This window comes from Oncorhynchus keta, unplaced genomic scaffold (assembly GCF_023373465.1).
Source record: "Oncorhynchus keta strain PuntledgeMale-10-30-2019 unplaced genomic scaffold, Oket_V2 Un_contig_1006_pilon_pilon, whole genome shotgun sequence".
Classification (NCBI taxonomy): Eukaryota; Metazoa; Chordata; class Actinopteri; order Salmoniformes; family Salmonidae; genus Oncorhynchus; species Oncorhynchus keta.
In genome coordinates, this window is record NW_026277003.1 from 404,759 (window position 1) to 417,619 (window position 12,861).

The following is a 12,861-nucleotide window of genomic DNA, read 5'->3' on the forward strand; positions in this document are numbered from 1 at the left end:
TGCAGCATCCTATGAAAAATTGGATTTAAAAAAAATATGACAAAAAAAAATCTAGTGCACTGGGCCTTTACTAGCCCTGTATTAGGTGACTGATACCGCCAGCTGTAGTGCAGCCCCCCCCAAAAAAATGTCAGCAGCTATGGCTGGACATTCAAGAAATGGTGTGAATATAGGTCCATTATAATTTCTTGTTTTTCAATTTGGTTTTAGTAATTTTAAAGTATATTCAGTTCGTTTCTCCCCCCACAAAAAAACATGTTAAAAAATACATGATGAAAAAAAGAATTGCTTTGTGGGCAAATATGTTGTATGTTTGGTCTACGATTACATGGGATGGGAAGTATGCCAAGATAGATTTAGGTACAGGCATTTTTGCCTTACAGTAAATAATTCCCCCTTACAGTAAATAATTCCCCCCGTTGAAATAGCCTACAATGGAACAAAGACGCATAGCCTCTCTCTGTAGATTAACAAAATCAGATTTGTTGAGCAGCTTTGGTTTATACAAGGTCACATTTGTATTTATTTTATTTCACCTTTATTTAACCAGGTAGCAAGTTCATTTACAACTGCGACCTGGTCAAGATAAAGCAAAGTAGTTCGACACGTATAACAACACATGGAGTAAAACAAACAGACAGTCAATAATACAATAGAAAAATAAGTCTATATACAATTTAAATAAATACATTGATTTGCATTGGGTGAATAGACCACATAACATTGTACTATTTTTGCATGTCTCGAGCTCGGGGCATCCACGATAACGTTATGAACGGTACCAGGGTAATACTATGCTGACGTGTATAACCTCCACATGCACCGGAAGATCTTATTTCACTCTGATTACGCGTCCAAGGAATAGCCCCATCTGCCCCATTCATTTCTAATCCTGTACCCGGAAAAGTAACTCTTTGACGTGTATGCATGGTACCGTGTGTTTCCGGTATAGCGTGTGTTCACAGTTATCCAGCCTTTTCCTCTTGGGTTTCAATAGAACAGTCACTTTGGATTCCCGGCTCCTTACTTGTTTCCCCCTAAACGGCGTATCTAACTTTGTGGACATGGCATCATCAGTTTCTGCACAGGCGAATCCTGCTCCGGTTGCGGCGCTCCAGAGAGGAATAGTCAAGATGGTAGGAACATATGGATGAAGAGTGCTGGACTAGGGATGATGCTAACAGTTTGTTAGCTTTCGATTAACGAGCTAGCTACGATAGCCAACTTGTGGGGGATTCAACTTCTCATTGTCGTGGGATTTTACTTGTTAGAAAAGTACTATTCAATGTCGTGTTCAATGACACTGTTGACTAGCTAACACAGTTAGCTAACTAGCACCACACATTGACTCAATGTTGCAGTTTAGGATTAGGAGTTGACAGGGTTTGTGTAAAAGGTGCTAACTAACGGTACTGTAGTAAACATTGCTTTGCGCAATGAAACTAAAAGTGCTTGAATGAAGTGCTTGAATGAGGTGTTTAGGAAAATACCTTGACGTTAGAAACCTCTTTTGCGAGTGTTTGAACTATCTGGAGCCAGTTTAAGTTGCAACAAGACAACTTTTTTGCACATTAATTGTTGGCAGATGTTAAATCATGACCCCCGTCCTAGCAAAATTGCCTGGTTGACCTCGGCTATGAGGTTACTGTAGCCAGATAAACCTGCACTAGTTTAGCTAGCTGGGAGTGTTCAAAGTTCGTGTCCTGGTGAGCGCGTGCAGCTGTATCGTGGCTAAACTCTGATTTATGGTTCTGGAACGGAGCTAACTGGCATTATTTGATTCCAATTTCTACACACAACATCCAAATGGTTAGCTAGCTGGCATTATTTGTTTCCAATCTCTACACACAACATCCAAATGGTTAGCTAGCTGGCATTATTTGTTTCCAATCTCTACACACAACATCCAAATGGTTAGCTAGCTATCACGTTAGAGTATGTCCGTCAACTCGAACAATTGACACTAGTATCAAAATAATATTTTAGTTTGAGACGAATTAAATAAGTTACCTATTTCCAAAAAGTGTGGCAAAAATATCAAACGGGTGACACATTTAGCCTTCAGTGTAGTTTGGTCAGCAAGTCCTGCTGCTCAGAAGAGACCACGAGAAACTGACACGTATTCCTCGCCCCCCTTAAACTCCCTCGGTAGTGGAAGCAAGCAGCAGCAGTTGTAGTATCTATAGCTACAGTGGTCCAAAGTAACCCCAAATGATTTAGCATGCAAAGTCTAATTCTACATCTAAGCGATTTCTAGAGGCTAGTATTCGGCTTGCTAAATCATTTGGGGTTACTTTGGGCCTTTCATTTAATCACATTCCCGATTTTTGGCAATTACTCATTTGACTTCCTCTCTCGGTGGGCCAGTCTATACCGTTTCCAGTGTGTATTCGAGGTGATACATGTTCTGTGTGTCTGTGTCATTTCCTGAAAAGCATTTTCAGTGATCAGATTCAGGCCACAGTTGATCTAATCTAGTGTGATATGTATAGGCTAGCTACAGCAGATATGGCTACAAGCTATCATACAACACTCAGACAATTCAGAGCTGTAGGATTCTTCTCCCACCCACTGTAGTTACTGACTGAAAGGCCTGTTTTTTTGAGTATACAGTAATTATAGACTGCCTGCCACTGCCTACATGTCCCCCATATACGTATGTTTCCTCTGGAGAGGGTAAACAAGCGAGTGGTCACCTTGGGAATAAGGGAAGTGTGTGGTATGAGACAGTTACAGTAAGGGATAGATTGACATTTACAGGATGGTCGGTTACCTGGAGGAAAATGGGGGAGGGTCATGCTTTTTCAATTTTAGTCAAGTGGAGGGTTTAGTTATATATATATTTACATTTACAAAAGTGTAGTCTAGGGGAGGGTCATGTAATTGATGAAATATCAATAGTTCTCGGTGTTGTAGTATTAGTTGCTTATTGGGCTATATATTGATGTGTGCCCTATGTCACCCCTCATCTCTGATTTTCTCCAAAATGCACCATCTTGTGTGCAGACTAGCCTATAGATTCTGTTCTGCTCCGTTTGAGTGTGAAGATGAGGACCGGAGGTCAACTTTGATAGCTTGCCACTACTATAATTCATTTTGTTAAAAACAATCTGTTTCTGGCCATTTATGTATTTGTCCGTTATTGACCTCACAATAAGACCAATTCAAGTAACTTTTGTTGTGGTGCTAAAAACTTGAAGTTGCAGCCGCGGAAATGGACAGCTCATGGTGCTGAAAGTGGGCAAATTCAACTAGGCATAATTCATTTTAACAGTCTTCATTTTAATTAGACTTTACTAACAACAAGGGCTTTGTATTGTAGCCTATTTCTTCCTATTTAAGAAATAAGTGGTTTGACAGATGAAATGACGTGATGGTGATGCATATGGGGATATCATTGTTTTGTTGCTTTGACATTTCGAGACGGAGCTACAACCTATAGCCGAGAAGAAGAAAAAATTGTCTTTGTTTGGGAAGAAAGCAAATTCTGTCACTATCAATTGATTAAGCTATTCACTTTCTGTACAATAGAAGATGTTTAAACCCGGACAGCTTTCAGGGAAACACTTGTGACCTTGCTCAGATTCCTACTGGCGTCTCAGATTTAATTATTTGCAAACAGGGACAGTTTACTTGCGAACAAGACACATGGATTTGGCATTGGAGAAATATAATAACATTGATCAAATTAACACATCGGCCTATCACTCGCTGTCCTTCGTCTGTCATTTTGGTCATTTGTATTCTATTAAAAAAAAATCAGCAAATATGTAGAATTCCATTAAATGTTTAAGGCATTTTTTTCTCTGGCCTGCAAATACGTTGATAGTCATGCAATGCTTTTACTTGTGAGGAGATCTTTCTTCCTTCGCTCTTGTCCACAGTGGTCTGCGAACACACAACCTTCTGGCCTGCGCTATTAAAATTCCTGCATTGCCATGTAATACTTCAAGGACAAAGAACAGTTTCTAAAACTGCATATCTGTCCAAGAAATGAGGGTAAATGAAAGACACGTTCTCTGCTATCCACTTTGTTTTAATGATTATTTTGGGTGTAAGGGAGGGTCACTTGTTTTTTTCCAAGTGTTCTAGGAGAGGTCAAATATGGGGCTCCCGAGTGGCGCAGCGGTCTAAGGCACTGCATCTTATTGGAAGAGGTGTCACAACACTCCCTGGTTCAAATCCAGGCTGTATCACATCTGGCCGTGATCAGGAGTCACATAGGGCGGCGCACAATTGGCCCAGCGTCATCCAGGTTTGGCCGGGGTAGGCAGTCATTGTAAATAAGAATTTATTCTTAAAGGTTTAAATTAAAATAACTCCCAAAGAGTTATTTTTAGAGGAGATGATTTGTTGTGCATCATCTGGCTGGGTCAGATTGAAGAGCATAGAGAATAGAATTCTGGGTGTTGAGGGATCTTCCCTGAAGACTTGGCTCTTTGTCACATATGGCTTATAGAGTCAGTCCCACTAGTCTTGGTGTAACCTTTGTCTCCTGTTTTTCACTCCTTTCCTTCAAGACCACAAACCTGAGCAGAACAGAGATATTAGCCTATTTCCACTTATCCAACCCTTTCAAATGTGTGTCTGGGAGGAAAGGACATGAGGAGGCAAGCTAAAGCCACTGTGTGGATCGGGAACACAGCCCTTGAAATAATAATAATAAATAATGCAATATCAATATGTGCCATGTAAGAAAGCTAACGTTTAAGTTCCTTGCTCAGAACACGAGAACATATATTGCCAGTGTAACAGTATAGCTTCCGTACCTCTCCTCGCTCGAACACAACGACAACGGCCTCCCTCGAAGCAGCGTTATCCATTTGATTTATTTTTATTTTACCTTTATTTAACTGGGAAAGTCAGTTAACAAATTCTTATTTTCAATGACGGCCTAGGAACAGTGGGTTTAACTGCCTGTTCAGGGGCAGAACGACAGCTTTGTACCTTGTCAGCTCGGGGGTTTGAACTTGCAACCTTCCGGTTACTAGTCCAACGCTCTAACCACTAGGCTACCCTGCCGCCCCATGTAGAGCAAGGGGAACAATTACTCAAAGTCTCAGAGCGAGTGACATTTGAAACGCTATCACCTGCTAACTAGCTAGCCATTTCACATCACATTGTTACACCAGTCTAATCTCAGGAGTTGATAGGCTGGAAGTCATAAACAGCAGCGCTGCTGGCAAAACGCACTAAAGTGCTGTTTGAATGAATGCTTATGAGCCTGCTGGTGCCTACCATTGCTGTCAGACTGCTCTATCAAATATTATATATTTGTCTTAATTATTAAATGTTATAAAGTCTGGTTCGCAACGAGCCAGGCGGCCCAAACTGTTGCATATACCCTGACTGCGTGCAATGAACGCAAGAGAACTGACAGAATTTCACCTGGTTAATATTGCCTACTAACCTGGATTTCTTTTAGCTAAATATACAGGTTTAAAAATATAAACTGTGTATTGATTTTAAGAAAGGCATTGGTGTTTATGATTAGTTACACGTTGGAGCAACGACAGTCCTTTTTCGCGAATGTGCACTGCATCGATTATATGCAACGCAGGACATGCTAGATAAACTAATAATATCATCAACCATGAGTAGTTATAACTAGTGATTATGATTGATTAAGTTTAATACTAGCTAGCAACTTACCTTGGCTTCTTACTGCATTCGCGTAACAGGCAGGCTCCTCGTGAGGCAGGTGGTTAGAGCATTGGACTAGTTAACTGTAAGGTTGCAAGATTGGATCCCCCGAGCTGACAAGGTAAGAAAAGAAAATTGGCGTCCAAAAATACCGATTTCCGATTGTTATGAAAACTTGAAATCGGCCCCAATTAATCGGCCGACCTCTACTCACTACTATCGCTGCCGTTACCACCACTCACTACTATCGCTGCCGTTATTACCACTCACTGCTGACGTTATTACCATTACCACTATTACTTTACCACTACTGCTATTATTATTATTACCACTACTACTACTATTGCTATTACTATTGCTATTGCCACTTCTTTTTCTATTACCACTACTGCTGTTACTATTACTACTACTATTATCACTACTGCTACTCTTACTATTACCACTTATCACTACTGCTACTACTATTGCCACTATTACTACTGCTATTACTACTACTATTTTCCCTACTGCTATTATTAATACTGCTATTACTGCTATTATTACTATTCCCACTACTGCTATTACTACGGATATTACTATTATCACTATTACAACTGCTACAACTAGACTATATACAGTCATTCTCTTTCACCACAAGTGTTTTTCCTCCACCTCCATGGAATACTGTTGAGTTCTGAGAGAATTTGTGAAAATTATAAGCACTACCAAAACCTCTACTTCCATATCAGTCCATTAACAGTCTTCGATTAGCTTATCTACATTCTAATAATTGTTGTGCGTGGTCTTACCTACCACTGCTACAATGCAAATAACCCTGGTCTTTTCCCTAATAGCCCAATACTAATATTTACTGTGATGTTCCTCTCTTCCAGGTCTTGTCAGGATGTGCAATAATCGTGAGGGGCCAGCCACGGGGAGGCCCGCCCCCGGAGCGTCAGATCAACCTGAGCAACATCCGTACCGGAGCGCTAGCTCGCCGCGCCCCCCAGAGCCAGCCCGACCAAAAGGACACCCCTGACGAGGTGAGTAGAAGCACTTCAACCAATCACTGACAGTGGGCTGGTCCCTTCATGAAGAAGAGTGAGGGGGGTAGACGTTGTATTGAGATTCATAAGGGAAAAATGAATTTCAGGTGGCTGCATGGAGACGATTCTTTCACTTTCGGGAGCAGCATAATTAGGGTGTTGTCTAAGAAAACGTGTTGGGTGTCCTTCGATCAGGTTCCACCTGCAGTGACAGTTATGTAATCGCTGATCTATGATACTTGTTGTCTAGTAAAACATATGCAGTGCATTCAGAAAGTATTCAGACCCCCTCCCCTTTTCCACATTTTGTTACATTTTGTTCTAAAATGGATTAAATAAAAATAAATCCTCATCAATCTACACACAATACCTCATAATTACAAATAAAAAAACGTATCAAACTGAAATGCCTTATTACGTAAGAGTTCAGACCCTTTCCTCTGAGGCTCGAAATTAAGCTAAGGTGCATCCTGTTTAAATGGATCCTCCTTGATGTTTCTACAACTTGGTTGGAGTCCACCTGTGGTAAATTAAATGAATTGGACATGATTTGGAAAGGGACACACACCTGTTTATATAAGGTCCCACAGTTGACAGTGCATGTAAGAGCAAAAACCGATCAATGAGGTGGAAGGAATTGTCCGTTGACCTCCGAGACTGGATTGTGTTGAGGCACAGATCTGAGGAAGGGTTCCAAAAAATGTCTGCAACATTGAAGGGGACCAAGAACACAGTGGACTCCATTATTCTTAAATGGAAGAAGTTTGGAACCACAATACTTTTCCTAGCGCTGTCTGTCCGGCCAAATGAGCAATCGTGGGAGAAGGACCTTGGTCAGAGTTTTCAGCAGTAGGGACTGGGAGACCAGTAAGGATCAAGGGAAAGATGAACGGAGCTAAGTACAGAGATATCCTTGATGAAAACATGCTCCAGAGCACTCAGGACCTCAGACTGGGTCAATGGTTCACCTTCCAACAAGTCAACAACCCTAAGCACACAGCCAAGGTGACGCAGGAGTCTCTGAATGTCCTGTGCAGCGACGCTCCCCATCCAACCTGGCAGACCTTGAAAGGATCTGCAGACAAAAATGGGAGAAAGTCCCCAAATACAGGCGTGCCAAGCTTGTCGCGTCATACCCAAGTAGACTCAATGCTGTAATCGCTACCAAAGGTGCTTCAACAAAGTACTGAGTAAAGGGTCTGAATACTTATGTAAATGTCATAATTCTGTTTATTTTTAATAAATAAATAATATTTTTGCTTTGTCATTACGGGGTATTGTGTGTAGATTGAGGGGAGGGGGAAACAATTTAATATATTTTAGATTTAAGGCAGTAATATAACAATGTGGAAAAAGTCAAGGGGTCTGAATACTTTCCGAATGCACTCTGTGTCCCATCTGCCTTCCTTTTATAAGGGAAAATAAGAAATGGTTGTTTTTGGTCAGGGTCATAGAGCATGATAGAGGTTGCTTGTGGACAAAAGGCTGTGTTAGCATGGGAAGCGACATTTGAGGCCTTCCACCATTTTAATGTAGTCAACTGGGTGGTACATCCAACTTCATTGGCTGACCCCTCCTGGTGACTATGTTGGAGTCATGTCCAACTGGGTCATCAGGAGGGATCAGCCAATTGTGTAAAAGTGAAATTGACTACATCAAAATGGAGATTGCGCTACCCTTGTGGTCACAGACTCAATAATGGCAAAGATGATTCCTATCTCTCTGGTCTTGGTCTGTAAATGAATTGTGGGTGATTGATTATTTGGTGCCCCTAGTGGTATAACATTGACCTGTTGATCATGGCTATCGGTCTTCTTTCCCTTGCAGCCCTATGCCTTCCAGGCCAGAGAGTTCCTGCGCAAGATGCTGATTGGGAAGGAGGTATGCTTCACAGTGGAGGTCAAGACTGCTCTGGGCAGAGAATACGGCATGGTGTACCTGGGCAGAGGTGAGAAGACCACCAGACATTTTCACAGGCCTAGCCACAAATAGAGGCCAGAGTTACTACTAGTCGGGGAAAAACCTCACCATCACTGGTGCACTATTTGTCTATATCCCACAGGGATATTTTTCCATTCAGGGATAGGATTTCAATTCCCTCCTTGAATTGACTGCATTTGTGTTGATTGAGTGAATGGACTCTTTTTCATGAGTGAACCCTCATACAACCCACTTTGTCCTTTACTAAAACTCTCTATTTCTTTAGTGTTAAATCCTCTGTCTCTCTCTCTAGACACCACCGGTGAGAACATTGCTGAATCTCTGGTGAACGAGGGCCTCGCCACCGTCCGCAGGGAAGGAATCCGGGGCAACAAGTAAGACTCAGCAGTGCTGTGATATCACAAGCAACAGGGTGCATCAGTCTTTTAACAGGGTGTTGATTGACTTACAAAGGCTTTAATCAGCCCCATGGAGATTTGAAGTGGTGGTAACCAGGGAAACACAACACAGTCAATTTGTCACAGTAGAATTTGCCGTTGTTACATGCATATGATGATGGACTTAAACATCAGTCATCTATCTGTCTGCCATCTTTGATTCTTTCCCTATTGTGACATCAGCACACTCTACTTGCCGTGATGCCACAATTGTGATGTCACAATACAACACTTGCACTATGACAGAGATTAGAAAATAGTGTGACTATCACTGCGCTACCTGTTGTCACAATGGGTTGCATGTATTATTGATGACACAATGCCACTGCACATAGAATCCCCCCCCCCACTTGAGGGTTTCAGTTAAGGTGTGAGTCCAGGTGGTGGCAGTGTTGCCCTGCAGTAACATTGAGGCTTTCCCACTGATCGGCAGTCTCAAAAGCCTCTGTCATACATAACATAAAGCTCACCGGTCTAATAACTGTCCCAAAACACCCTTTCACCTCTGAGTGATTGATCGCCCCCAGGGCTTGACTGGGCACTACAGGAGTTCAGTGCTGTGAAACCTGTGTTTTCACTGTGGGTACCAGATGAATGAATAAATAGTCTGCCTGCATATTTTGGACTTAATGACTCGTTTCAAGCATTCCACGCAATGGCTTGGAACAGGCTTTAATGTAAACGCCTCTACGCAGGCTGTCGTTTGGCCCAAATGGAGTGGCTATTATGGTGGGAGGGCTGGGAGACGAGCAGACCCTTATTCATTAGCCTGGCGATTGCTCTTGACGATCACCCCAATCGGAGGGCGATGATGATGATTTGAAAAGGAGCGGGCGAGCACATGTTCCGAACCTGGCTGTCCGTGGCGCCCAAACTATGCCAGGCGCCAATTAACAGAAGGCCCGGGCCGCATGCCAACCATCCTCTCCTCGCTGCTACGGCAAGCTGCTGGGGCACACTCACACACAATTCCACTACACAGATCTCCTCTTCAAACACTTTCTGTGTCTTCCAAGGGAACCCGACCATGGGGCCACCACAACTGCCTGAGGACTTTGGCAGGTTCCTCCTGGCCAATGAGAAAGTAGGTTGTCTCTCTGGCTGTGGCTGTTTTGTTAAACTACTGAAAGGGGGAAGGGGGGCGTTGTGGTTTATGTAACCACACCGACCGGCGGTGAGGGAATCCAAATTAGCATTGGTACCACTGCTTCACAACTATTGATCCTTTAAACTGCGATCCCCAGTGGAGTGGCTAAACTGCTGAGGGGTGCCTCTTCTGAACCACGTTCTTCAATGTCCAGTGCTTCTGTTTCGGTCTGCTGTATTTGTCAGATTTTCGGTGCCAGATACACTTGATTTAAATGCTCTCATCACACAGTACCAGGTAGGCCACCTCCTGTGTCTTCATTAATCTCTGATCGTCAGCCGAGTCGCATTCTCGTAGTATCTCGCTGTGTCCGTTCAGTATCTGGGCTTGCCTCAAGATGCATCACAAATGGCACCCTATTCCCTACATAGTGCACTACTTTTATCCAGAACCCTATGGGCCCTGGTCAAAATAAGTGCACTACACCATAGGGAATTGGCACAGCCTCAATCTGTGGTTTGTGCTGTTACTAGTAAGTAGCTTAAGTGCAATTGACTTTCTGTAGGCTTTTTTAGTCTGGCCCAGAAAGTTAATGTTCTCTATTCTTGCTTCGGTAAGCAAGAAACAGTTTTATTTCAGTTGGGATTTGTGTCTAGAACAGTCGAAGGAATGGGGGGAGACGTACTGGTGGTGTTGGGCGCCAGTCCAATGCTCCAATTAGGAGCTGTTTCAGAACACTCAGACTCTCTCTTTGTGTGAGAGATGTGTTTTAATTGAGTACCACTTTGTGCCGCTTTCTTTCTAAACCTAGCACCCACTCTCCCTTTCAGACAGCATCAATGTAAAAAGGCTCAATTTACACAGTGCACATTTCAACAAAGAACCCAGTCCCACTATCTCACTCTCCATTTCTCATATCAGTCATGGGCAAGCCTCACTTCTCCACTCCATGAAAAACTTGTTAAAAGTCTTCACACGATGACGGAAAACAATTAAGAAAAGGGGGAAAAAATGCGGGAAAAGTTGATGGTCTTTCAAGATAACGGTCGCCATTTTTGTTTTGAACCAGCGTGGAATTAATTGAGACATATCACCCGCCTTGCCTGCTTGAGGGAGTTGTTGAGTGCCATGTTGTCTTCAAAGAGCCCTCTGATCTTTGTTAGAGGCCCAGTCTGACTATCAACAGGCTGAACCTGAAAGCTCATGCAGATAGAAGTGAAACTGGAGAGTTGTGTACTTGGCCATCTACCAGGTGTCTGAAACTCATGTCGGTGTTTAGGCAAATGGAGGAAGTTGTGGTGCCTAAAGTTTCCCCTTGAATCTCCCTTATGTTTTTGGTTGATCAACCATTGCCTATCCCCCAAGTATTACGTGGCCACTGGCCCTCGTGTCACAGCTAAAGGTACATTTTGTGGCTCTAGAAACACTGTTTTTATTGAATTGGTGTGGCTCATGAAAGCATAACCATATATTTGGGAACCATTGCTCTTTTTGACCCTAAAGGATTTAAAAAGCACAACATAGCAGAACTGTGTTGTATGTCCACCTAGCCAGTCTCATCAGTTTAGCCTGAGGGGTGGTAGTAGAACTGTCAGTGCAGCTAGAACTGCTATCTAGTGGCCATGCAGTTCCAGGACTAACACACCCTGAGAGGCTGGCAGTTACCCCCTAAGGCCAAACGGATGATATAGAGAAGTGGACCAGTAATGGGAGGTTAGCTAGCATCAGTTGAGGTGTCACTTACTGATGCCCTAACAAGGCACTGTGCTGGGACTGGGCGCTGTGTCAGTAAAAATAACGATTTCAATTGTCTCTAAGATCTGTTCCACCTACTTTACTATAGTTTGAAATGTCAGCCTGTGTGTTATATACTAACCACTTCTTGTCTTGGTGTGTGTAGTCCAGATCAGGCTCGACTGTGTGACCTGGAGGACCAGGCCAAGGCCTCCAAGAAGGGCATGTGGACGGAGGGCGGCGGCACCAACACTGTACGCGATCTCAAGTACATAATCGAGAACCCCCGCAACTTCGTTGACTCCATGCACCAGAAACCTGTCAATGGTATGGCTGACACACACTCATACACCTCATCATTCCTTTTTAGAAGCCCCTGTGTGCATACAACACACAGCTGCATAATCCACCGTTTTGGCTCGAGTTTACCCCCTCCGATGCCTCCATATCTATATCTGACCTGTAATGGCTCCCTAGATGGCACCTCGTGGGCTCATTATGTGACTTTCACCCCCTCTAATGCGTTTTTCTCCATTCTGTCCGCGCCACCGCAGCTAACGGCCACTCCCTTTAATTGAGTGGAGAAATGGTGTGGAAGGTTTTTTACCATTCAGCGAGACCGCCCCTGCTGTTTTTAAATGGGCAGTAGCAATCCAGCCAAAACGCTTTTAATGTTCCCTCCATTGTGTTCTGGGGGACTGGAATCAGAATACTAATTTCCCCGGTCTGGATTATGGCGGATCACCTCCTCAGACTGCGTTCATTCAGCCCCCAAACACCCAAAACACGATTTACAGATCAAATTTAGCTGGCTTTCACACCAAAAGTGATTTTTGGAGGTCATGGCGACAACAGAAGAAGAGTGACAGAAGACATTCTGTAACCCACCAGAGCAGGATGTAATCAACATGTACTGTTAACACCCTCCATAGAGTAGAGGAATGAGGTGAAGCTCATCCTGTTGATGGATACATTTGACCACTGACTTTTAAGG

General features: G+C 43.2%; 1 protein-coding gene across 1 annotated transcript in view; it reads left to right on the forward strand.

The window, feature by feature from the left end:
* Positions 1-885: 885 nt before the first annotated feature.
* Positions 886-12,861, forward strand: part of LOC118366000 (staphylococcal nuclease domain-containing protein 1) — a 65,126-nt gene continuing 53,150 nt past the window's right edge. Inside the window, exons 1-5 of the mRNA XM_052500231.1 lie at positions 886-1,136; positions 6,516-6,665; positions 8,496-8,616; positions 8,902-8,983; positions 12,034-12,194. Coding sequence (XP_052356191.1) covers positions 924-1,136; positions 6,516-6,665; positions 8,496-8,616; positions 8,902-8,983; positions 12,034-12,194 — 727 coding nt within the window. The 5' untranslated portion in view covers positions 886-923. The remainder of the gene's footprint in view (positions 1,137-6,515; positions 6,666-8,495; positions 8,617-8,901; positions 8,984-12,033; positions 12,195-12,861) is intronic.